The sequence below is a fragment of the Moschus berezovskii genome, chromosome 25 (assembly GCF_049115385.1).
Source record: "Moschus berezovskii isolate FMDL1 chromosome 25, NW_MosBer_1.0, whole genome shotgun sequence".
In the NCBI taxonomy this organism is placed as follows: domain Eukaryota; kingdom Metazoa; phylum Chordata; class Mammalia; order Artiodactyla; family Moschidae; genus Moschus; species Moschus berezovskii.
In genome coordinates, this window is record NC_142484.1 from 5,046,327 (window position 1) to 5,073,317 (window position 26,991).

Consider the following 26,991-nt stretch of genomic DNA (forward strand, 5'->3'; position numbering starts at 1 on the left):
AAGCAAGCAGCTGTGACGTGGCGGCGTCGTTGTGGAACAACTGAGAAATTTCACCTCCAAGTTACTGGTAATGCCAGAGCCCCAGGCTGGGGAGGCACTAAATATGGAGAACACACACACAGCAGGGAAGACACAGGCTCCCGCAGTGCCCCTGCCGTCGGCACTGACTGCTCTCGCCGCGGGGGCAGGACGCATGTAGCTCGTCACCTGGCATGGCTCCTTCTCGCCATCCCAGGATCTCATGCCAGGGAGCCTGACCCCTCAGAATCCAGTGGTGGTCCTTTCACAGCCCCAAACCCTGTCTGGGTACCAGAGCCCAAGCAAGGTACAGAGAAGACTACTGGACACAAAGAACCAGGCTTTATTTTGTTGTCTTTTTTGTTTTTTTTAATACAGGTCTGGTATCATAGACATCTGCAGTCTTGCATTCAGTAGGGCCAACCCACAAAAATTAAAGTAGAAACTCAATGAGCATGTACTCGCTCCAATCCCTGGGGCCGGCAGACTCCCACCCGACAGACTCTGCACTGCCCACCCGTGTCCCCTCCCTGCCAGGCGTGACGAGCGGGACACAACCCACCCCAAGGGCCCTTCCATCAGCAGCGGGCGGGATGAACAAGATGCCAGGTTTACCTTGGGAGGGTGCAGAGGCCGAGGAGATCCAGAGGGTGTGGGACTGTGCGTGCAGCCCTGGAGCCAGGCGGTGCCTGCAGAGCTCTCCACTAGGCCAGACCAGAGCACGCCAGCCGCCGGCAGTCCCCGAGGTCCGGCCGCGTCGGTCAGCACCCTTGAGACCAGCGAGGGGAGGCCTGTCCTCTGGCGGCGTTGAGGGTCCAGGGGTGCGTGCTTGAGGACAGTGTCTTCTGAGAGGAGCTCCCGAAAGAAAGGGTCCCTGAGTTGGTGCAGAGGCCAGCGCGGCAGCCCCACCGACTGTCCCAGGGCACATGGCTGGCCCCACTGTCCTTGGGGGCTAGTCTGCCTCCGGAAACCTCACCAAGGGCCTCCACACCATTTACAGTGGAAAAGTAAACCAGAAATAAGGCATTAGACATTTGATTTTTTTTTTATTTCCATATGCAATGTAATGTTTAGGCACGCTGCTTGGGATGCTATTTCTAAAAAAATTGTTGGCCATTTTTCAGAATATCCTTTTGGTTTTAAATACTGGTCAGGAAAAACAAATGATGTAAAAATACGTGAATAATTTTCTATTACAGAAATGAAAAACTGATTTGCATCTAAAAGTGCAAGAGGTGAAGTAATTTAACCCTTTCACCAGACGATATGGCAATATACAATATATTGCTTCAGCTGTTTGAGAAGGCTGTGATGTATTTTTATATTGACATAGAAAATTATAAATTACATTGAATTAGTATCCATAATCACTATATATGTACACAAACCAGTTCTAAAAAAAAATACACTGGTTTAGAATTTACGAGTGAAAACCTCACAAGGTACAGTAAAACAATGAACATGCTGAGGTGCTGGACTCTGATTTCTAGTTTAAAAAGACTAGCCTGTAAAATGAACGCACTCTAATTCCATTAGCAGCACGAGCATTTTTCCACTGACTTGCCTAATATGATTCAGGTATGTTAAATATGAAGATTGCTCTGAAATGTTCATTGGTGATGCTTGTTATTAACAAGGTAAATTTTGGTGAATGGGTTAAAAGGCAGATGAACAACCAAAACAAAACATAAAACAAACAAAACCCAAACCACAAGCCTGTACACTCCAAATATTCTAGTGTTTCACCTGCAGGGATAAACAGTTCAAGCAAACAAGACTTTAACAGAACATATGGCTTTACAATAACACAATTTATCAACTAAGTTGTAGCAATAAATACTTAATCTCTACCAATAGACTTACATTTTTTGATCCGTTTTTAAACAATACAGAAAACAGTTACCAATTAAAAACTGGTTATAAAAAGAACACCAAATATTTCTTATTCAAAATCACTTTTGTAAGTTAGAACAACCAAAATAACACTTAGGAGGGCATTTCAATCCTACAACTCCTTGTCAACCTGGAAGAAAAATGAATTCAGAATTTTGTACAAGGTGAAAAATGTATGAAAACTGCCTAATACTTTGGTCACACTAATAATTGTCAAATAGTTATGTTTCAAATACAATAGATCTGTGTATTCACTTTTATAAAACTATTCTTACAGCCATTTTAACTATAGTATTACTACTATTATTACATGGGTGGCAAGATCTTATTTCACAGGCTACCCATTATTTAGAACAATACAATATAAACATACGCAAAAATTCTTGGTATTTGTCAATGTGCAACATTTGTACACTTCTGGATTTCTCTGTACAGCGTCTTAGACTAGAATAGAAAGCTTGCTGGTCCTGATCCCTTGCAGAGTGAGTGCAGCGGCGGTGGCTCGGCGGGCTCCCCACGCAGCCCGGAGCCCCGCCTGCTCGGCGCCCGCCGCCCTCGGTCAGCAGCACAGGGGGCTCCTCATCATACAGGGCCATTGACCGCTGCATCGCCCGGCACACTCGGCAGCTCAGTCCTGCAGGGAGGGCGAGAGATGGCCTCAGGACTCCCAGAGAGACCAACGCCATGCCGCCCCCGGGCAGGGTGGATGACGTTCATCAGAATACTGTTCAGGCGGGCCTAGCACAAAGCCTGCACAAAGCACCATGAAATGCTTCTTAGTCAACGTTCCTAAAGCTACAGAAACTAACTGCACAGCTCTAAGCCTCGGCTGGGGGTGACAAGGGCTACAGAGCAGCAGGTGCTGGGAGACCCTCCCCACCTCGCCGCTGGAAGCGGTCTGCAGCCACTGTTCCCTGAGTCTTCATTAGCTATCCGATCACCCCTCCTTCAGCACAACTTTTCATGTTCCATACACTGCCATCCACATAAAATTTCACTTGGAAAAGTAGGATTCTGCTACTCAGAGAAGAGGTGGGGGGGGGTGGGGGAGGGACTGGAAAAGTCTATAAAAGGACCAACTTTGGAAACAAAGGTGTGTCCTGTAATATGTGCTCCCATGAAGAAAAGGTCAGGGTAACTCTGGGGGTGTGGGGGGTGTGTGTGGGGTGTGTGTGTGTGTGTGTGGGGGGGGTTATGTGTGTGTGTTTACAGGATACCCAGATTCTTCACGGTGTGTGTGTGTTGACAGGGTGTGTGTGTGTGTGTGTTGACAGGGTGTGTGTGTGTGGGGTGTGTGTGTGGGGGTGTCTGTGGGGTGGGTGTGTGTATGTGTGGGGTGTGTGTGTGTGTGGGGTGTGTGTGTGTGGGGTGTGTGTGTGTGGGGGGTGTGTGTGGGGTGTGTGTGTGTGTGTGTGTGGGTGTGGGGTGGGTGCGTGTATGTGTGGGGTGTGTGTGTGTGTGTGTGGGGTGTGTGTTGACAGGGTGTGTGTGTGTGGTGTGTGTGTATGTGGGGGTGTGTGTGTGGTGTCTGTGTGTGTGTGTGTGTGTGTGTTGACACAGTACCCAGATTCTTCAGATGCTCCCGGAAAGGAGACAGCGCTGACAGCACGCAGCACAAGGACTCCTGACCCAGCGTCCGCCGCTTCAGCTCGCCAATCCCAACAGAGACCCGTGAGGGCAGCTCCACACACACGGCAGACTCGACCCACACTTGACGCTGTCTCATTACATCAGAGACACAGGCCCTGCCTTCACCACCTGTGAGCTGTGTGATCTTCAGTAAGTTTCTCAACCACTCTCAGCTTGTTTTCTGCCCCTGTAAAAGGGGGGCAGAAGCCCCCAGAGCTTAGTAGGTCTACAATGCATGCACAATGCCCATCTGTGCACTAAAGGCAGATGCCACACACACGCGATCAACACTGAAAGACAATAGTTTGTGGCAACAGACACCAAGTCAACAGCACCTACAGCCTCGTATCTGGTAGACAGACCCCCCCAACGTAAGACTGCACACGGAAGTCCAAACAGCTGTCTCCACCTTCAGCACCGCTTTACACACACTGCTCTCGGAACGTGGCGTGCCGCATCAGCAAGCCCGCCTCTGTCCCTGTGGTCAGGCGTCCGCCTCCCAGAGCGCCCCTCCCAGTCCCTCACCCGGCGGCACGCAGTCTTCACGCCCCCGTGTTATCTGTGGCTCTGTCACCAGGACCAAACCGCTTTCCACTGTGTGACGACCCCCTCCCTCTCCCCCTGCTGGCTCTCCCCACCTGCTCCTCCACCACCTGAGGCCTGCAGGTTAGGAGAAGTCTCTAGGCTCAGAGAAGAGCATGTGCGTTTCCCCTGGGGCAGACACCCCTGCACTCCAGAGCCCAGAAACTGCTCCCACAGGCCTGCCTCCCTCACATCAGAGAAAGCAGACCCAGGCTCCACGGCTGCAGAGTGGGTGGGTTAGCTGGCTTGCAGGCCACACACAACAGGAGGGAATTTATGGGCAGACAGCGCGGGGATGATGATACCTGATCAGAAGCCAGACCTGCAGAGGACTCTGGAGAAACAAAGGAGATGCCCAGACGAAAAAATGGCTTACCCAGACCCTGAGCAGCACAGCTCGGCCAGACCCCCAAAGCCGGGTTTGTTACACAAGGGACACGCAGTTTACCGACTTGTGAACCGAGAGTGCCCCCTGTTGGTGACCACTGGTTATACTGTCCCTAAAATGCCTGGATTTTGGGGGATCAGGTGAGCAGAAAGCACTTCCCTGAAAAGGCTTCCTAAAGTTACGCAATTCCTTATGGAAGGAATATACAATCAAAAAAGGATGTATTTTTGATTCTATATATATATACAGAATATATTCACTATATATTGGATCTATTCAATCAAAAAAGTTCCCTCTGGGCAGGGCTGAGCAGAGGTCTGTGTGGTCCAAGGCAAGCTCTACAGCAGCAGGACGCTGTCCTGGCTTGTGGGGCCTATGGTGGCCCTCGGGGACGGGCGGAGGCTGGGGCTTGGCCTGCCCCTCCAGACCACCGGCTCACGCTAAGCACAAGGCGACTACAGAGGGTACGTTATACTGTAAATCCCTTGACTCTGCAGGTAAAAGCTTCAAACTTCAGCTGGACAAGATACTATTTTGCAAAAATAAAACCAAAGAGAGACTCACATCGAGAGCTGCGAACACTGAGCTTACGCATAGGGAGCTGCACTCTGGGAAGCCACCTGAGTGTCCCATGGACACGTCTGCCCAAGTGGGCACAGGAGCCGCTTGTCTTGGGAGCTGGGCATCTGCAGGACAGAGGGAAGCCAATCCCGGAGGGGGAACCCAACCCTGGAGGGGCTCAATATCAGCCCCAACTTGGTGCCCCTTCAAGAAAAACAGGAGGGGGTATGCCAGCACGAGAGACTCTCCCACCCCCAACAACTTCTCAGAGGACCAGTGACACTACCTCCAAGAATCAGAAGGTTTTCAGCCTCTGGGCTAGGAGGTGAACTGCGACAGGTTAAGTTCCCAGCTCAGTCACCTGGCTGCCATATGGAACTGAGGACCACTACCCTGCTAGGCAGTCACTGATCAGCGGAGGACAACTGCAATGGCCCCTCACCCCCAGGCCAGCGCCCCGCCCGGCTCCCAGGAGACAAAGCGGGGCAGGGCTGAGGCCGGCCGGGAGGAGGCAAGCACTCACCTCTGCTCTGGGCTGCTGCTGGGGGGCCGGGGGGCCACAGACTTGCCCTCTGCCGACTCAGGGCTCTCCTCCACGTCCTTACAAGCAGCATCTTGAGAGGTAGACAGTTTTCCTTCCTCACTGCATAAAGAGGACGACAGGCAGCGTGAGAGGCCAAGGTGGCACCAGCGGGCGGAGGATGAGGACGCATGCGATGGCACTGAAGTCATGGTGGCCATGGAGCCAAGCCCCGGGGCTGAGCATGCTCAGGGAGGGGGCGCAGGGGCCACAGACACGCCGGGGAGACCACAGGGGGGAGGACCACACACGTGGGAGCTGAGAGAGGGACGATGTGATGCAGTTGGTGTCTGGTAAAGAACGGCCCCGCGGCACTGTACATACCGGTAGGATCTCAACACTCTGAGGCCAAGGGTGCAAAACAGAAAAAGAAATGGACAAGACTTTCAGAATACTCCTAAAATGAGGTATTTGGGGGAATACTATGTCCACGACTGCACATAAGCAAACTGCAGGCTCGGAGAAGGTGTCAAATGAACCTGTTTGAAGGAACGAGTCTTCAGTTAAAGGTTTTGCGCCCAGGGCCAAGCCCCCCATCGGCTTGCTGGCTGAGGTCCCGGAAGCAGGAGGCCATGCAGCTGAGCCAGGACCAGCTTCTCGAGCTGTCTCTGACACGGCATGAGAAGGACAAACCATGGCAGGAGAGAGTGGGAACAGCGGACAGGACTGGGGCAAACCGAGCCTTAAGGGGTCAGAGGGCTTGGGGAAATGAAACACCAAAGGATCGTCTCCCCTTCGATGCTCCTGGCGTCTCCACTGTCTGTGGACTGGAAACTTAAGACTTTCGCCTAGTCTGTCTGGATTTCCCGTTTTTTTGTGTGTGCAACAATTCAAGACAGCACTAAACAGAGCTTAAGGGCAGCTACAGGTCCCACTATCCTTAGTGCTGGGTCCTATCTTCGATCCGCTTGTGAGAAACCTCATTTTAGGATGACTTATGAGTGGTTTTCAGATGGCTCGGGGAAATACATTTATGGGAAGAGACCCGAAGTCAAGCCCATTCCTCCTCCTAATTCATCCCCACTCTCCACTCCCTGCCCAACGCAGCTATGCTGATGTGTTCCATGCTTGTTACCTTCATTGTTGTAAAACGTAGAATCATTTTACCCATGTGGATTCTGAGACTCATGACTGGTCGTGAATCGCACCCTCCCTGCACTCAGGACTGTCCCAGCATAGCTGGGATCTCTGTCCGCCCCGCTGACGGGAGCACAGCACCCCGAGGCGCCCACCTCCCATTCCACAGCGCACCTCGCAGAGACCAGAGACTGTACATACAAAGCTGCAACAGCCGCCACTGCCTGCCTCCACCCCAGCGGACCCACTCGGGCACCTCTCAGGGCTTCACACACAGGACTGGAAAACACTGTCATCTTTCCTATTACAAGGAAGCCCCCGCTGCCCCTGAGAATGAATGCCCTGGTCAGCATCCACCGAGCAGGGCCTTGGGGCTCCTACGGCCCCACACCCATCAACACTCACGTTCCCTATCGTTCCCCCTCCTGCTGGTCTAATAAGATGTGTCTGAGTTCTCAGAATCTCTTGAGTTTTTCTTCTTTTTGCCCCTTTGGGTTTCCTTGTCTATAAACTGCCTGTTGCTATTTTTTGCCCATTTTCTGATCTGGGTTTTCATTCTTTTCCTTACTGGTTTGAATATTAAATGCTAATTTCTGGCTGATTTAGAACTGTAAGTTTTTCCCCCTTAATTTGCCATCTGCCTCCTAATTTTGTCTACAGTAATTTATCAACCAGAAATTCTTCACTTTGATGTAACCCAATCCTATTCTTTGCATGAAGTTTATGCTTTCAAAGGCAGTTTGTTTTGTTTCAAAAAAGAAGGCCCTTTCTGCCCTCAGGTCAGAACACTGCATTCTCTTCTAACTACCATGAGACTTTGGCCACACCATTTAATTCCAGTACCGCATTTCCCATCTGTAAAGTGGGATGATAACCATGGTGCTTTCAGTTTTAATCATATACATTTTTTTCCCCCAAACACGTCATCACAAATGTCAAATGACTTCTTCATTCTATTGATATGCACTGAATTACACAGACGGATTTTCTGATATTGAACCATCTTTACAATTCAGGGATAAACTAACTTATCATTATGAAGGATTTCTGGTATACTTTAAGGATGTTGACCCATCTTTACAGTTTAGGGATAAACTGATCATTATGAATTTTTCTGGTATACTGTTAGGTTCAGTTAGCAAACATTTCACATAGGATTTCTGCATTTAGTTTGCCTGTGACATAAGTTGATCATTTTCTGTAATTATCTTCATCTGGTTCTGGAATTAGGCTTCACTGCTTCATAAAAAGGCCCAGGCAGTTTTGACACTTTTTCTATTTTCTGTAACAACTTAGGAATTAATAGATTGACATGTAACATGCATGAAACAGCACTGAATTGTCACATCACTGACATAAGCCTGGCCCATTAGTCAGTCTACTTTTTCCCTCTGCAAATAACAGCTTGTTTGTATCCTCTGTCAAATTAAAAGTTATTTATTGTCTCTTCCTTTGGTATGAGGATCTTCCTATACCCTGTGTGTTTCTTTGCTAGTTATGACTTGTCTTTTCATTTTACTGTGTCTTTTAGAAGACTAGAAATTTTGTCTTTCATACCTGTATTGAGAACAGAGGTGTAACTTGTTCTCTGACATGGGTATGTGCAACTTATCAGTCCCTTCTCTCGTCATGAACGTCACCTGACCACGTCAGTGTACGGGTCTGCTCGGACAGCTCTGCACCATGGTCCCAGCACCATCTTAGGAACAGCGGGCCCTGACAGCTCCCACGGTAAGGCCCCTCACTCTCCTCTTTACAGTGATCCTGCTCAGCACAGCTCTCCTCGGTCTTCTCTGAAAAGTACAATCCGTTTTTCCCTTTCATAAAAACCTCCACGGGGATTTTGAGGAGAAATCTATTGAGAAGCAATGCCAAAGTTAGCAAACATGCTGTGTGAAGTCACTTCAGTCATGTCTTGGGCCTTTACGACCCTACGGACAGTGGCCCACTAGGTTCCTCTGTCCATGAGATTCTCCAGGCAAGAACTGGAGTGGGCTGCCATGCCTTCCTCCAGGGGGCTTTCTTGACCCGGGGATCAAACCCACACTTCTTATGTCTCCTGCATTGGCAGGCAGGTTCTTTACCACTAGTGCCACCTGGGAAGCCCTTCTGGCAAAATTAGCAAACTATAAAAGGTCTTAGTCACCTGGATAAACCATGATGGTGTGGTCACTCACCTCAAGCCAGACATCCTAGAGTATGAAGTCAACTAGGCTTAGGAAGCATTTCTACGAACAAAGCTGGTGGAAGTGATGGAATTCCAACTAAGCTGTTTCAAATTCTAAAAGATGATGCTGTCAAAGTGTTACACTCAATACACCAGCAAACTTGGAAAACTCAGCAGTGGCCACAGGACTGGAAGAGGTCAGTTTTCATTTTCATTCCAATCCCAAAGAAGGGCAATGCCGAAGATTGTTCAAACTACGGTACAATTGCACTCATTTCACATGCTGGCAAGGTAATCAGTACATGAACTGAGAACTTCCAGATGTACAAGATGGACTTAGAAAAGGCAGAGGAACTAGAGATCAAATTGTCAGCATTCTTTGGATCACAGAGAAAGCAAGGGAATTCCAGAAAAACATCTACTTCTGCTTCATTGACTGTGCTAAAGCCTTTGACTATATGGATCACAACAAACCGGAAAATTCTTAAAAGAGATGGGAATACCAGACCACCTTATCTGTCTCCTGAGAATCCGTATGTGGATCAAGAAGCAACAGTTAGAACAGGACATGGAACAACAGACTGGTTCCGAATTGGGAAAGGAGTATGTCAAATCTATACACTGTTACCCTGTTTATTTAACTTCTATTCAGAGTACATCAAGTGAAATGCCAGGCTGGATGAATCACAAGCTGGAAGCAAGACTGCTGGGAAAAATATAAACCACCTCAGATATGCAGATGATACCACCCTAATGGCAGAAAGTGAAGAGGAACTAAAGAGCCTCTTGATGAAAGTGAAAGAGAAAAGTGAAAAAGCTGGCTTAAAACTCAACATTAAAAAACTAAGATCATGGTATCCAGTCCCATCACTTCATGGTAAACAGAAGGGGAAAGAGTAGAAACAGTGACAGATTTTATTTTCCTGGGCTCCAAAATCACTGCAGATGGAGACTGTAGCCATGAAATTAAGAGGCTTGCTCCTTGGAAGGAGAGCTACGACAAACCTAGAAAGCGTATTAAAAAGCAGAGACATCACTTTACCAATGGTCCATATAGTCAAAGTGATGGTTTTTCCAGTAGTCATGTACAGATAAGACAGCTGGACCATAATGAAGGCTGAGCACCAAAGAATTGATGCTTTTGAATTGTGATGCTGGAGAAGACTCTTGAGAGACCCTTAAACTGCAGGGAGATCAACCAGTCAATCCTAAAGGAAACCAACCCTGAATAGTCATTGGAAGGACTGATGCTGAAGCTCTAATACTTTGGCCAGGAAAAGCCACTGATGCTGGGAAAGATTGAGGGCAGGAAGAGAAAGGGGCAACAGAGGATGAGATGGTTGGATGGCATCACCAACTTAATACACAGGAGTTTGCACAAACTCTGGGAAACAGTGACGAACAGAGAAGCCTGGTGCACTGCGGCCCCCGGGGCCGCGGAGTCTGACGTGGCTCAGCAACTGAACAACAAGGGAGCACGGCACTGACGCCTGAACCTGTGCACTTCGGTTTTTAGGTCTCAGTTACAGACACGGGTTAACTTCTCGTTTAAAGGGGAAGGGGTACAGCTCAGACATCTTGTGCTGGCTTCCATGGAGCAATCGACTTGAGGGTGTATTCAGTACACTTGCTAAACTTTACTAGCAATTCTGATGTTTACATACAGATTCCACTGGAATTTTTATATAGCAAGTCACAACCTACAAATAACCTGCAGTCCACGGGGTCGCAAAGAGTCAGACACGATTGAGTGACTGAGCTGAACCTACAAATAAACAAAAACCATTTTAGTTCTTTTGAATGTGTATGCCTTTTACTTTTAACTTATGCTGCATATGCTAAGACCAGCAGCACAGTGCTGATGAGAAGCAGTAACGGCAGGGCTCACTGTCTGTCTTGTCTTTGAAAATGAGTATTTCTTCAAAATAATGTTTTAGAGTCTGTTGTAGATTTTCAGTGGACACTTATATCAGTAGCTACTTCTTATTCCTAGCTTGCTAAAAAGTCACAAATAGCTTTAATTTTTATCAAATGTTTTTTTACCTACTGAAAGTCCAAAAGGTTTCCAACCATCTATCTGTGAATTGCCATCAGTAATCTTTTGGTTTGCCAGCTTCTAACTTTAAAGCATTCTGCATACAGACGCACACATGGAATCAGCGTACAATAATTTCTTCTTTCATGCTTTGTTTTGTGTTGGCTTCACAAGTTGGGAAGCATTATTCTTGGGACATGAAAGGGTCTGTGTAAGATGGAGACCAGCGCTCTAAGCACTGATTTAGCTGCAGCCTGTGGGTTTTGGTAGAACTTTTTTCACTACTTTTTCAGCTTTCCTTTTAATTTGCATTATGATTCCTTTTTTGACACATAAGTTTACAACTGAGGGTAATTTCCAAATATATTTTTGCAAGCTATCATTCTGTTACTGAATTCTGCTGGTTGCATTGTGTCTGGAGGAAATGATCTGTATAACACCAAACTTATGGTTTAGATGGTCCCAGCTTTGTTTTCTGTATCCAATGCAATTCCTGTTTCCAGAACTCATGTATTTTGAATCCATCAGTCTTCTCAACCTTTAGTCTTCAAAATACTATTAAAAGGGGAAGGGCAGACACCGAGACCCAAACTCCATCTCTTTGTTAAGACTTAACAAAGTTAATGGAAATAATAGAATGACGTCAGGCTAATGTCTGAACCCACGCTGGAACCAAATTAAGGGTGTCAGCATTTGTGGCTTCTCCCCCACCGCCCTCCCGACAAGCTGAAGCTGCCAGCATGGCCGAGCCTGGTTACCTTTTGAAGACCGCAGTCTCTGTCTTGGCGTCTACAGTGAGGCTGAGAGTTTCCTTCACGCCGCCATTCATCACTGTCTCAGTTACCTTGCCTGTGCTTTCCGCATCCTCCTCGCCATCGGAGCTGGCTTCCATGGCCACACTGCCTGGCGCTGAAAAGAACACAGCTGATGGTCATGTGCACCAACACCGACCCTGGCGCCCCTCTGAGGAGACCCACCCACCCAGCGTCGCCTCAGCTGCTTAGAGACAGAGACGTGAGACGGTCAGTCCGCTGCTGCCTCTTAATGACGCCCACGGGGCAGACGCTGTGAGGGATCACTGACTACAGCCCAGGACCAGCTGGACTCCCAGTCTGCCCCGCTACCTGCACACCCAACTGCCTCAGACGACTGTCCTGCCCCTCACTTCTCCAGCTCCCAGACAGGGCAGAGGCGGCGGCCAAATCCTCTGCAGCCACAGCCCACTGCTCCGCCAGCGCTGTTCGCGCTCACCCTGCGCCTCTCGCTTACCCACACTCGGGCCCTATTTTGTTCTGTTTGCTAACTTACCTTGTTCCGGTTCTCTGTGGATCATTTTTGTGTCCTACGAGAGGGAGTCATGTGGTAAACTGGTGACGAGCATCTGAATTCATACCTGGCCTCACAGACCAGGTCAAAGCACCCAACCTGGGCCTGAGTTTTCTTATGAACAAAACTGGAGGTGTTTGAACCCCCTTATAGAACTGCTCAGGGATAAACTAGGTCATCTACATAGAATGTGGCTCAGACAGTAAAGCGTCTGCCTACAAGGTGGGAGACCCAGTTTCAATCTCTGGGTGGGGAAGATCCCCTGGAGAAGGAAAGGGCAACCCACTCCAGTATTCTTGCCTGGAAAATCCCATGGATGGAGGAGCCTGGTAGGCTACAGTCCATGGGGTCGCAAAGAGTTGGACATGACTGAGCGACTTCACTTTTACTTTTCAGAAGAATGACAAAACACTAATTTCTGGATTTATTCATTTCCCTTGCCCCTTGGTTCTTGTGCCCTACACATGTACCCTCATTTTCTGAGAACTAACTTTTCGTCTCTTCCGTGTCAATCCCTCCTTCGTGCCCCTTCACCAACCTCCCACAGCCCTAATCATCAGGTTAGAAACAGTTCAGGGCCCATGCAAGCTACACCTGCCTATTCTGAGTAAGACAGTCACTGAACAGCCTCAACCATGTCACCTGTTCATAAAGATGCAAAGAAATAAACAACTACACAGCCTGAAATGCACCCAGACAGCACACTCCAAGGAATAAAAGCACCAGATGCAGCCAGGCCTGGAGCACCCATGACAAGTGCTGGCCTCATTCCCCCTGGGTGTTGCAGGCTAAGACACTGTCCTTTCTGGGCCTGTTTCCTTTCCTGTCTTGAGGGGACTGAATGACTGGCAACTTAGATACCTTACTCTTTCTAGGATCAGCATGCTGTGGTTCTAGAATAAACACACAATTGCTTTTCGCCCAAAGCCCTGAGGATATCAGACCCACATCTCATTTTCCTGGGTCCTTTGAGCCCGTGAACTTTTTTAGAAACCCTACTTGGCGGACAAAGACAACTTCCCAGATCTAGGGAAATCAGTGTCATATTCCAGGGCAAACACCCGCCAGGAGCGCAGTCCGTGGCTCCGGACCCACCTTCTGGCTGCGCACCTAGCGCAGCCACACTGGGCGTCAGAGGGTCCGTCGGTTCAGTGCTGGTTTCCATCTCCACCGGGGAGTTACTCCTTAAAGACTCTTTCGTACTTTTAGAGAAGAGAAAATTCAGAGGTGAGCAGTGGGAGACAGCCCTCAGGATCATCATTCACAGAAAACCCATGAACACTAGTTTCAAATCCACTGTGGAGACACAGCTGGTTACAGACGCCAAGAAACACAAACGTGAGTGTGGACGGCAGAGTGGAGTGGCAGATGAGCCGGGGTGGGAGACGTTCTGCTGGGTCAGCAAGGCAGCGACACGGGGACTTCTCGGAGGTTCCCAGAGAGTCTCAAGATGCCCCCAGCCCCTCAGGCTCACACAAGCACCAGGCTCCCGAGGCTGGGACAGGAGTGCACACACTGTACACTATCAACTGTATCTACAGCTCCGTTTTTACAAAAACCCTATCACCTCTAGGCAAACTGCCCAGAGGGCCTGGCCCTGCTGCTGATGTTCGATGAGTCAACACGGACCGTGCACAAGGGCTTGTAACGGGAAGCAGCTGCTCCAGCAGCATCCTCGAGCAACCGGAAGAGCAGGAGGCAGAAACCTGGCTGCCCTGCACTGGAGAAGAGCCAGCACCTCATCGTATTTTGGAGACATCTTCCATAAACCGCACTTCACCTCTGAGTAACAGCTCACTGCTGTTATCAGAGTTGCTCTAAAGCAACGAGGCTTTCAGTCTCTTCTCGGGATTTGTCTACGATGGTAACTGCTAGCTCACATCAGGTTGTCTTCTAATCTTTGCCATTACAGTGACTATTTAAAAACATGTCTTTTTAGAACAAGGAAAGAAAGTCTTTCAAGTCAGGGGGTGGAAATCTCCACCCCATTTTCTCAGGAGACAAAATGAAACAACAGTAAGCAAATCAAAATAAGTGTAAGGAGACATGAAATCTATGGTTAATACTCAAATGCTGACAATATTACTCAGGAAAACTACAAAATGATCAGTTGCTGTTGCTGAGACTAATACAAATAACAAGACTGACAGTCACACCTGACATACCCCTAAATTTACAGAGCTAGATTAGCCCCAAGCGGAATGTACGTTCAATATTATCTATTAAACGCAAGGTGCATGCTGCGTCTCTGTAACGCCCCTCACGGAGGCGCCCCTCAGGAACTCCTGGCTCCTCCTCGTCTGAAGCCTGTCCTGGCTCCGCCGTCAGCACTCTGCTCCCTGACTCCCTGGGCTGTCTCCTCAGCCCACTGTATCATCCACTCCTCCTCCCCGTTCACCCTGGGAGAGAGCAGGGAGGAGGAGGCTGGTGTTTCCCTGTAACTCAGAGCCGTGTCTACATCTCCCCCGTTGATTTTTCAATCTTGTTTAAGGCACTGTATTCAACCGGGAACACGCTTCACACACGGTTCTCAGGTGGGAAGGCTTGGAGAGCTGTGCCCGCGCTCACCTCAGGGAAGACGTGAACTCTGAGAAAGAAGCCCAGCCCGTTTCCTTTGTCGGCATAGGCTCCTCCGTGCTCCAGACGTCAGACCCCACGGAGTCTAAGGGAGCACCGTGCGTTGTCTCCATGGGGACATCAAAGTTGGCTGACCAGCTGGGTGCTAAAAAGAGGGGAGGAATTCCACTTTGAGAATGCTTCGGTAATTTAATGTAACACAAGTATTTTTCAGAAACAGATGTGCAGTGTTAAGAAAAGAAAAAAGACGGCAGGTGTGGGGCAAAGGGTATTCTAACACACCACTGACGGAAGGGGATAAGCCACAAGCACGTGGAGGGCCATTCGGTAACGTCTATTATAGAACTGTCAGTTTCCTTTGATCCCTTAGCAATTCCCCTTTCTGTGATTTTTTTTCCAACAGCAATTATCACACAAGAATACAAAGGCACACATAAAACAATATACTGATGTTAATTTCTCGATTTTGACAAAGGTACCAAGGTTACATGAACACTAGGAGGAAGCTGGGTGAAGGGTATACAGCCACTTCCTGACAATCTTTGCACCTTTTCTGCAAATCCAAAATTAGTATCAAATAAATAGCTTTTAAAAAGCATGTCAGTACTCAGTCACAGTAAACTGGGAATAAGCTCAAGGCTTCCTGCCCCACCCCGACCCCACACACCCCGACCCCACACTGGTCCTTCTCGCAGCGCCCCGCAGTCTACACCGGAGCGCACGCAGCAGGGGGCTTCCTGCGACAGGAGGAGGAATACAGAGGGAGCCTCTGCCCACCCCAACCCCACCCCCATCTCTGCAGTGACAAACGGTTTCTGTATCTAAAGAGATGAGACTGGGAGCTCCTGGAGAGCCTTGGGATGGGGACTGGGGGAGTGGGGCAATCAAGTGTGTAGAGAGCTGGAACTTTTGGCCCTTCCCCACCACCCCTCCCTCAACTTTCTAGAAGGGTAAGGGGCTAGAGGTCAAGTTAATCACTAATGACCAAAGATTTTACCAATCAAGCCCACTTAGCAAGATCCCCATGAACACCCAAGTTGCAGGGCTTCTGGGGTGGGGACAGAGGTGGCAGATGAAACTACACTGGGGACCCAAGTTTCTGCCCGTGGGACCCTCTGAACCTGTCCTGTTCATTTGCAGCCTTTAATATATCCTTTGTAACCAACTGGTAACGGCAGATAAAGGATTTTTCTGAATTCTGTGAGCAGTTCTAGCAAATAATCAAAACCACAGAGGTCACGGGAACTCCCAGTTTACAGCCAGTTGGTCAGACATACTGGCCGGAGGTAGGGACAGGCAGCCGACTCACGGGGCGAGTGAGCTCTAACCTGCGGGCCTGACTCAGACGGTCAGTGCCTCGGCTGAGCTGTGTGGGAGACTCACACATTTGGTGTCAGGAGTGAAGTTCTGAGAGCAGGGAGGAGCTCTGTTCCCGCTGGCTTTCTAGGTGCTGGAGGCAGGGGAGAGTGCTCAGGGATGGGGGTGGCAGGCGGCCGCGCCCTGTCTGTGCTGCTCCTCGCACCCTGCCGGTCTCTGCTTAAATGTCGCCCCCCGAGGTGTGTCCCTTCAGACGAAATCGGGTCTGCTTGCTCTCATCACACATCGTGCGGTTCCTTCACAGTACCCCATGCTGAATGCCCAAATCCTTGCTGCGGACGAGCTGGCAGTGGGGACCACCGCTCTTTATCAGGGATGCTCTCTATCACAATTGGAGGAGGCTCCAGGCTGTAAGGAAGGAATGCTAGGCTACGGGATCCTCGAGCTATTTGGGGATGCTCCTCAAGATAAATGACCAAGAAAGACCTGGTATAACAGAGGTGCTCCAACCCACAGACAGACCTTCCCGGGACTCTGGGCAACTTACTCAGCTCCCCCTGGGCTAGGTTTCCTCATCTGTTCACTTCAGATAAAACCATCTACTTAGTCCTGAGGGTTAAATGAGGGCCTCATCTAGCAGGTACTGACAGAGGGCTGTTTCTGAGCTTCCTGCCCTCCGATCTGTGTACCCAGGCGGCAGGGCTCCACAGGCTCTCAGAAGGAATAGTACCTTAATGTCTGAAAACCCCACCTGCAACCTCAGAAAGTCAAGAAAGTGAAAGTGTTAGCCGCTCAGTCATGTCTGACTCTTTGCAACTCCACAGACTACACCCTGCCAAGCTCCTCTGTCCATGGGCTTCTCCAGGCAAGAATACTGGAGCTTGTTGCCATCTCCTTCTCCAGGGGATCTTCCCAACCCAGGAATCGAACCCTGGTCTCCTGAATTGCGGGCAGATTCTTTACCATTTGTCACCTCCAGAGAAGGTGACAGGTATTTCTGCCTGCCCACGATATGCAAAGTTCTGGACTTGCTCCATCCAAATAAACTAGGCTACACAGAAATGACTGTTGTTAGTAATTTCTTATTATTATCATCCCAGGATAGTCTTCGGAGAAGGCAATGGCAACCCACTCCAGTACTCTTGCCTGGAAAATCCCATGGACGGAGGAGCGTGGTAGGCTGCAGTCCATGGGGTCGCTAAGAGTCGGACACAACTGAGCACCTTCACTTTCACGCATTGGAGAAGGAAATGGCAACCAACTCCAGTGTTCCTGCCTGGAGAATCCCAGAGACGGGGGAGCCTCATGGGCTGCCGTCTATGGGGTTGCACAGAGTTGGACACGACTGAAGTGACTTAGCAGCAGCAGCAGGATAGTCTTTCCCAGACTAGCTCCCCAGAATTACTCTAACATTAACCGTTGAGAAACTCTTCTCAACAGTCGAGAAAAACTCTGGAAGAAGCCACAGAGATTGGGTGGACGGCAGAGGCTCTCAAGTCAGAGGCTGAGGCAGCTCAGAGCCCTGGAGGGGAGCACTCCCTACCCTGGTCCCACCTCAACCCCGGCTGACCTGCCAGTGCAAAGAAAGCTTTCCCAAGCAGCAAGGTCAGGAGGGCTGAGACCTGTGCGGCCATGCCCTGTGGGTGAGCCTCACACCTCCGGCCCTCGTCTCTCCCTGTAGCTCCAGAGAAACCGTGACAGGGGGAGTGAGCCACACCAAGGGTACGGTCACTCCCCAAGTCACACGTCACCCACTCAGCGATCTCACAGATCCACAGACTCCAAAATATCATTCAGCCTTAAGAAAGAGTAATAAAACCCTGCTACACACTTGAACATGGATGAACCTGGAGGGCACCATGCTAAAGGAAGTAAACCAGTCACAAAAAGACAAAATACTCCATGACTCCACTTAGGATGAGGTCCCTAGAGGACTCAAATTCAGACACAGAAGGTAGAATGGTGGTGGCCAGGGACTGGGGAAAGGCGAGTGCAGTTTATGGGTATAGCTTCAGCTTTGCAAGGTGAGAAAGTTCTAGAGGCCCACTACACAACAGTGTGAATACACAACACTACTGAACCACACAGGTGAACACACACACACAAGCCGAAAGCTCTGGGCCTCCGTCCTGTCTTCGCCCCCTGCCGCCTGCCCCAGCTCCTGATGAGGCCCTGCCGTTTCTCACGTCTCACAATGAGTCCCGCTGCTGGTCTTCCTGTCCCTGAGCACGCTTTCTAATCCAGCTTTCACGCTGCTACAAAGAGTAATCATGTCAAAACAGGTCAAAACCCAGGATTCTCAATAGAACCCTCACGAGGAGGATTACAACCTCCAAAATAAAATTCTCCTTCCGGCCTCTGGCCACGTCTCCACCCTGAGCTACATTCACCAGTGGTGGGTCTATGACTTCCTAGGAGCTGTTTTCCTGCAAGCGAATCATCCCTACTTGTCCTCATGGCACACCCTGTCCTCTGGGCGGGCTCTGCAGAGGCCTGGGGGAGCAGGGCCCCCGTTCTCCCCACATTCTCCATCTGCTCAGACTCCAAGGCTCTGGAGGCTGTGCCTGTGCCCCAGCTCCTGGCACACAGCAGGAACCTGACACAGGCCGGCTGGTGTGAACGGCGTCACGCCCTCCTGAAGGCGGTGAGCCGGGAAGGAGAGGACAGAGAACGGGGGTGAGCACGCGGGGTCTGCTGGATGCCTGCCGAGCTCCGAGGTCACAATGAGGTTGAACCTGACCCCCAGAGTGGGGTTTCAGCCTCTAGAACCGAGGCATAAAAACCCTCCCAGGCAACAGGAAGCACTGTTGGTCTGGAGAAAAGCCCCGATATCAGCCTACACGGCTACTTTATGTGAAAATTTGTCTGAACTTTTAGGCATTAACAGTATTTTTAAAAGGCCAGTCAACTGAAGTCTTCTCAGCAAGTGGTCAAACGCAGATAAGCATTTGGCTGGCGAGTTTCTGGGTTGCAGGGCTCACACTGTGGGCCCCTGTGTGAGCCGCTCCAGCTCTAAGGATTCCCGTGGCTCAGGCGCACTCCTGACCCTGCAGTCTTCCCTCGGCTCCCCAGGAGCTGCGGTCCCTCCCCGTCTGCGACGGTGCCATCTCTGCAGCTGGAGGATGGACCTGTGGGCGCGTTGCTGTCCTCTACCCAGAAGCACACAGAGGGCTTCCAAACCGGAAAGAGACGCCCTCTCACCAAAGGTGTGACTGGTTCCTTCCCTCAGGCCCGGGCCCCGAGACGGAAACCTTCAAGGAAGCTCAAACGACAGCGTGTGCTTCCACGTAACTATCCCTCAGAGGCCACCCCAGGTTCTGCAGGCCAGCGCTGACGGGGAGAAGGCGGCGACTTACGTTCGTTCAGATCTACCTCCATTTTGTCCTCCGGGTTGGCACTACTGGACTCGAACAAGTCTTGTTTTGCGCCATCTTCCTCCTCAGAGTCTGTACTTTCCTCACTGTCTGTACTCCCCGAGCTGAGGGGAAAAGTCCAAAATATTACTGCTGCACATCGGCCCCCCAGCTAAATCCAGAGCCCAGAAGACATCCCACACCGAAACACCGTGCTGCGCTTCACCTGGGTCCCCCGTGCCTGTCACTGTCAGGACTCGCCCCACCCCAGGCACGGGCTGCTCCCATTGGGGCTGTGCTTGCAGACGATTCGGAAACCTTGCAGCTGCCTGGTGTGCAGGCGCCCCCTGGTGGCGAGAGTCCGTACTTCCCTCACGACCAAGGATGTTGAGCAGTTTCTCACACGCTCACCTCCTGTTCTCAAGCGTCTTTTCACATCTTTAGCCTATTTTAAAAACTCGGTTGTCTTTTCTCATTACTATAGAGTTTTGAGAGTTCTTCATATGCTCTACGTGTAAGTCCTTTATGAGATACATGATTCGCAAATTTTGTCTCTGTCTACGCCTTGTGCTTGTGTTAACATTGTCTTTTGAAGAATATTAGTATTCAATTTTGATAAAGTTTAACTTACCACCATTTTTTTTCATGTATAAGTGCTTCAATATTGTATCTCAGAGATCTCTGCCTCACCCAAGGTCACAAAGATTTTCCAGTATTAAAGTTTTCTAATGATTCAGACGTAAGATCCATTTTTGGTTACTGTGTATACACAGCAAGGGTACAGACCAAGGTCATTTTCCCACATATAATGTCCAACTATTCCAGCTCTTTTTCTTCAGATGACTACCCTCTCTCCATTGATCTGCCTCTGCACCTCCACCATCAATCAGACGTCTATGTGTGTGTGTAGGCCTATTTATGGGCTCTCTATTCTGTCCCCTGATCTACCCGTCTTAACTACTGTACCTAGAAGTCAGGCAGTGTCAATACTGTTCTTTACGAAAGCTGTTTTGGCTATTCCAGGTCCTTTGCATCTTCATATAAATTTTAAAATCAACTTATCAACTGCTACCAAAAAACCTGCTATAATTTTGTTTGGAATAGCAATGATTCCAGATCAATCCAGATCTGGGGAGAATTGGCATCTTAATAATATTGTCTTCCAAATCATAAACAAATATTTATCAAGCCTTGATTTCTCTCAGCTGTTCTTAGTGTATGAGCCTTGCACATCTTTTGTCAGATTTATCTGTACATATCTAATATTCTGATGCTACTTTGAATAGTACTATTTAGTAATTTTAATTCCAATTGTTGGCTGAAGTATGTAGAAAAACAATTACACCGATCCAAGATTATGCAATCTTGCTAAACCCACCAAACTATATTCTAGGAGTCTTTTTGTAGATCCCAACAAACTTTCTACATAGACAGTCATGTTGTCTATGAATAATGGTAGTTCTTACTTTTCCTTTCCAATCAGATACCATTATTTCCTTCTCTTGACCCACTGCACTGGCGAGCACCTCCAGCACAATATGAAAAGCAGGGGTTAAGAATAGGTATCCTCATCTTGTTCCCAATCGTGGGAGGAAAGCATTCAGTCTTTCACCATTAAGTGTGATGTCAACTGTTAGGTTTACTGCACAAGCGTTAAACAAATTGAAGACATTCCCCTGTCTCCAGTTTACTGAGCAGCCCTACCAGGAACAGATGCTGAATTCAGCCACATGCCTACTGACTTTCAAATGTTAAAGCAAGTCTGCACTGCCGGACTAAAAATTCAACTTCGTCAGCAGACACAGGACCATCTGGGTTATAGTTTTCTGTTTTTGGTTGAGGTTTGGTAGTTTGTGTCTTTCAAAGACCATCTAAGCTGTCAGATTTATTGGCAAAGAGTTGCTCCTAGTATTCCTTATTATCCTATTAATATCTGTAGAATCTATAGTGATGTCACCTGTCCTGTTCCTGATATTAATAATTTGTATCTTTTTCCCTTGACCTTCTGTCTGTGGGGTGTATCAATTTTATTAATCTTCTCAAAGAACAACTTTTAATTATGACCCATCGATTATAATGATTTTCTCTCCTGTTTTTCTGTTTCCTATTTCTCGCCGTTTCTTATGGTGGACACTGAGGTCACTGATTTGCTCTCCTTTTAATGGAAGCGGGTAGTACCAAACGTGATCCTTTAAGTACATTTCAGTTGCAGCCCCCACACTTCCTGGTAAATACTGAGTTCCCGTTTTCTTTCAATTCAAAATACTGTGTAAATTCCCCCTTTTTTCTTTAACTCATGTTATTTAGAGATTTTCTGAAGATCTGTCATTGATTTCTAATTTAATTCCATTGGGTCAGAAAGCATATTTTATATCACCTGAATCTTTTTTTTTACTGACTCTTGCTCTGTGGCCCAAAGATGGTCTCTCTAAGCAGTTCATGTACACTTGAAAGGAATGCACACTCTTTTGTGGAGTGCTTTGAAGATCCCCAGACGGTCAAGCTGGTTGACAGTATTATGTCAATGCTCCACACTTTTATACTTATCAATTACTAGGGGAGGAGTGTTGAAACATCTAACTGTAACTGCGGACTCGGTCTCCTCTTCGTGCTTCTATCAGTTTTGCTCTGTGTGCTCTGAAGTCCTGTTATTAGCAATGTAGATACTGACAGAACTGGCATTATGCTCTCCTAATAACCACTTTATGACCTTTGAATCTTTTCCTTCGAAATCTACTTTAATATTAATAAAGATTTCTCTACCTTTTAACCTGTTTAAATCTTATTTTAAAATTTAAGTTCTTAAATAATTTAAATCATTTCCCACAGGCAGCATTAAGTCAGGCCTTTTTTTTTTTTTTTTAATCCAATCTGACAAGCTCTGCATTTTATTTGGGGTTTTGGGATAGAATTTTGAAAATTGATCCCAATGGGTATCATATTACATGACTCTGTCTCAAGTAAAATTAATTTTTAGAAACAACTTTCCTCTTTCCAGGGAAGCTTTCAGATTTCTATAAGAAATAACACGTAACTCAGCTGCTGCTCTTATTACTAGTCAGGGAACACTCCTCAAGGCACCGTATGACGGCATTCCTCAGCATCACTTCCCCATCACAAGAGGCTGTGTCACAATAGTTCACGAACTATGTCAGAACACTTGGAGCACTTTCAAACAGGTTACCCTGACTTGTTCACACTGCAGACAAGTGAGGTGGTACCAACTCATACCAGTTAACAAGGGCCTTTCTGATCGTGACAAAAGCATGGATCTCTGGGTCAAATTTGTATGTTTGGAGAGGCAAATAATACTTGTTTTATGCACTGGACATTACTACTGTAACAGGCTATTGCTCACCTTGATCGTCTTTGGGATTCTGGTGTAAATGCAATATGCTTTTCCTCCCAGATATCTTCCTCATCAGAGCCACCATCATCAAATTGTTGTATTCTTTCCTTACAACATGCTTCAAACAAGGCAATATTTCCCTAAGTGAGACAGGAAAAAAATTTTAAAAATCAAGTTATTTTCGGCAAAAGTTACCAATGTAAATCATATTCTTAAAAAATGCCGATCACCTATACCAAAATAAAATTTAAGCATGTAAAGTCAGCTTCTATGTAAGTAACAACAAAAATGTCCCCCCAAGGACTGGCTTCAAAATTAGTATACAGGAAACTAACACTATCTATACATAGGCTCTCTTCATCTAATGAGAGCAGCATTTTCGTTCAAGAGCCTCCCCAGGTCATCCGCTTAGCACGCAGCCCCACGTACCCTAACAGCAACAGCAACCTGTACTTCCTCTGCTTTTCAAGGCCAGCTAAGCAATGAGGAGTGTCAACATCCGCTCAGTTAGTCTCCGGCTTATCAAAACAGCGAGTAAACCAGCAGACTCTCACACTAAGTGACATAAAATCAACATTGCGCCCATTCAAATGACACTAATGTCCATCTGTAAACGTGGCTGACTTGGCATTTCAGAACTGCCTGGTGATGAAGGGCTGGCCCCCATCTGGCCCAAGTTTCTCTCCTGGTGACATTCAGCAGATGCAAAAGGCAGCAGGTTGGAGTCAAACTGCTGTCTTTGAAGCCAAATGTCTACACTGGCTTCATTAGCCCCGTCACATCTTAAATGAGGGCAGCAAATTTACACACCTATGGGGCCAGGCAGGCCACGTGCGCGGCTGAAGTCACCGCCATCTAAGACAAAGGCTCCTCGAGTCGGGAGCCCTGGCACACACAGCACGCATTCCCACCGGTAGACCTCTCATACGCCTCACTACTCGCGAGCAGCATGAATACTTACACTTTCATTTGTATTGAGAGTAAAGTTGATGTCTGACACCCGATCAAAAGAAACACTGTAAACAAAAGACAAGTGCCATGGTTAATTATCTACAGACTCAGAAACAGGATTCATTAAATTATCCAAATTTACAGTATGACAAAATCTCCATTAGTAAAGCCAAATTATTTACATTAAGTGATCCCTCCTCCCTCGGTATAAGGAATTTACACAGGATGGGAGGCCTCAAAGCCTTCCTTATAAACAATGTTTAACAGCCACGGTAGAAACCATAGTTCTATGGGCCATGCCTACATAACCCCAAAAAGGTTATCTGCAGATAAGAAACAGGTTGAAATATGAAAAAAGGGTCACAGGCACTGTCAGACCCTGAGCTTTCTCCAGATACAGACAAATGCAGACATAAAATACAGACACCCTTGAAGTCTTACACTACAACATGGCATAGACGGGACAAAAACAGGGATTCAAAGAATCCCTAGCCTATCCAATGTGTAACTTTTGAGTAGGTAGGGCTATCTTAGAATCCTTAAAGAATATGTTTGAATCAAACATCATTCTAAGTATCCCATACAAAATTCTAGAGAGACTGGATTCCAAACCAGCAACTCTTAACAAATGGGCCCAGACAGGCAGGCGCTGAGACACCACATGCTGGGAGGTGGGGGGTGGGGGCTGCAGGTTCTGGTCTGAGTGCTCCCGGGGTGCAGACAAGCCCCGTGTGGAGGGGCCTTGCTCTTCTGGGGTTGAAATGAGCTGATTCCTAGGGCAGCTGACAGCCTCTACCACTGCTCTACCCACTTACAGTGGGGCCTCCAGGACTTCCCTGGGGGCTCAGATGGTAAAGCGTCTGCCTACAATGTGGGAGACTGGGGTTTGATCCCTGGGTTGGGAAGATCCTCTGGAGAAGGAAATGGCCACCCACTCCAGTACTCCTGCCTGGAAAATCCCATGGACGGAGGACACTGGTAGGCTACAGTCCACGGGGTCGCAGAGAGTCGGACATGACTGAGCAACTAAACTTTAACTTTCTAGGCCCTTGCCTACACGGCATAGTGTTTGACACAATCAGAGGGTGTGGAAAAGTCTTTCAGCTTCTCGCCTGTGGTAAACAGCAACTTAGGACAAACAGCAGCCTCCACTGGCTCCAGTTTAACCAATGCCCGAGCATCTACTGCTGGGGAGGAAACTGAGAGATGCTGGGTGTTGACGACCCTGCTCAGGGTGCTCCCGTGAGACAGAACTCTGCTCAGAGAGCTGCAACACACCTCGAGTAAACACTTGGTTCATAAACACGCGCATTTCCCAAGGTCAGGGGCCAGACCACTTGTCTTCCTTTCTGTGGACGGCTCCCACAGCAGCTGTTCCTGGATTCTGCACATCTCTGGGCTCCTCTTTCCCTGACTACAGGACAAGGGAACTGACTGCCCGGCCCTCGGGGGCGGGGAGCCCAACCCCAACTCCACCTTCCAGTTAGTCACTCAGACAAGAGAATGTGGGCAGGGTGGCGCCCGCTCAGCCACAGCGTGGTTCTGTCCACTGTGCTGTGCAAGGACCAGACCTGCTCAGGCCACTGAACTGACAGAGGGATTAACCACTGAGGACGCTGCGGCCCAGCGCCAAACCCTGAAAGGGAGGACGACGACTTGAGCTCCTGAGTCTAACAGAAATAAACTGCTGTGGAGACGTCGAGGCCGAGGGCAGGCTCTCCTTACGGGAGTCGCGTTCTACTCCTGCAGTTGTCTGGGTGGCTCAGGCTGATGGGCCAGACCTGAAGGGCAGGTTCCTCCCAACTCACAAACACAAGGATTCCAAGAACTCAGAGGAAACAGAGGGCAGGAGTGCAAGACACAGAAAGGCTGTGCAAACAGAAAGGTATACTCACTTGCCAATGTCATCTTGATCTGCAAACTTCTCATCGTTGAAGCCAAACTGGTCAATAAAATTGGACGTCATTTGTTGCATCTGATAATCAGAAAAGGCCTGGCAACCCCAGGGCCAGTGACAGTGATACAATGATTCTAATGGCATTCTACACACTATATGCCCACTTATTATGTTCCAGAAACCCCTGATTTATATACAGCCACAGGGCTTAAAAAGTTGGTGTGTTCTTTAAAAAAAAAAAACAAGTAATTTCAGACACAATTTATCCCAAAAAGGAAACATTTGGATTTTGTCCACAAATTATTCTAATGCACATGCCATGTAAGAAGTGTTAAATGACCACTGTCCTCTATTCTGAATTGTCTTGAGAGAGAGGTTTGGGTCCGGTTCAAAAAAGTGATCAAGTGACATGTGCCAGTCTGAAATTATAAGGTGTATCAGCCACCTCTGAACACAACCAACCTTAAAACCCAACAAGCGGTAACCACCGACCCTCCCTTTCAGCATCTCCCCACCCCCGTCCACTACAGCAACAGGGCAACAGAGGGAAAATGACTAGTGACCACAATCCCAACTCTACCACACCATCGCCAGGGAGCCTTCTTCACTTTCCCAAAAAAAAAAAAGATTCAAGTCTCAGAGGCTGAGAAGAGTACAAAGTAACTACCATCCTACCTACCTTAGAGAGAGGACAGAAAGCTTTAACACTGATTGGCAATCACTCTGAAAACCCACAACACTGAGAGATCCACGGAGGAAGCAGTTCTGTTTGCTACACCGTTTTTACAGAGCCCCAGGGTTCTCCGGTGAGGAAGGGGGACGCTACCATGGACTCCACAGAAGTGCTGCTGCTCTGACTGTGAACTGCAGCAGGCCAGGGGGACGGTGAAGTCAGCAAATGTGCTCCAGGCTCGCTCAGTCAGGGTTAAAGAGACGAAGACAAGCAAGGGCCCCCCTCACTCTGCCGCAAGCAACCCATACAGAGACAAACTGTGTGCGTGTGTGCTGCCCGTGGACAGAGCTGCCCATGGACTGTGCGGGGGCTCAAGCAACAGCTGTGGCTGGACTAAAGGCATTGGCCCTGAGGCCCCTGCCAGGCAGGCCACCAAGCTCTCCTGCGTTCTCTGAGCTGGGCCCACGGACTCCACCCTGCAGAAATGCCTCTGCCGTTAATTTCTGATGATTCATTATGGTGGCAGGGAATTATGGCATGGATAATCCAAATTGTGGATAATTAAAAAATAAACCTTATATTTGGCTTTGGAAGGCATCTTTTCCTTAGAACTAAAAA

At 48.4% G+C, this 26,991-nt stretch overlaps 1 protein-coding gene across 8 annotated transcripts in view; it reads right to left on the reverse strand.

Moving 5' to 3' along the window:
* Positions 1 to 338: 338 nt before the first annotated feature.
* PPP6R3 (protein phosphatase 6 regulatory subunit 3) overlaps positions 339 to 26,991 on the reverse strand; it is a 126,599-nt gene continuing 99,946 nt past the window's right edge. For 6 of the 8 annotated variants that reach the window (XM_088832459.1, XM_055415329.2, XM_055415328.2 and 3 more), the window contains 9 exons: positions 25,699 to 25,796; positions 23,814 to 23,868; positions 22,862 to 22,992; positions 19,507 to 19,628; positions 14,825 to 14,978; positions 13,352 to 13,458; positions 11,689 to 11,839; positions 5,595 to 5,714; positions 339 to 2,545 (listed from right to left, as the gene is read on the reverse strand). In XM_088832459.1, coding sequence (XP_088688585.1) covers positions 2,494 to 2,545; positions 5,595 to 5,714; positions 11,689 to 11,839; positions 13,352 to 13,458; positions 14,825 to 14,978; positions 19,507 to 19,628; positions 22,862 to 22,992; positions 23,814 to 23,868; positions 25,699 to 25,796 — 990 coding nt within the window. In that variant the 3' untranslated portion in view covers positions 339 to 2,493. The remainder of the gene's footprint in view (positions 2,546 to 5,594; positions 5,715 to 11,688; positions 11,840 to 13,351; positions 13,459 to 14,824; positions 14,979 to 19,506; positions 19,629 to 22,861; positions 22,993 to 23,813; positions 23,869 to 25,698; positions 25,797 to 26,991) is intronic. The other 2 variants (XM_088832460.1, XM_088832458.1) reach the window with 1 other exon arrangement.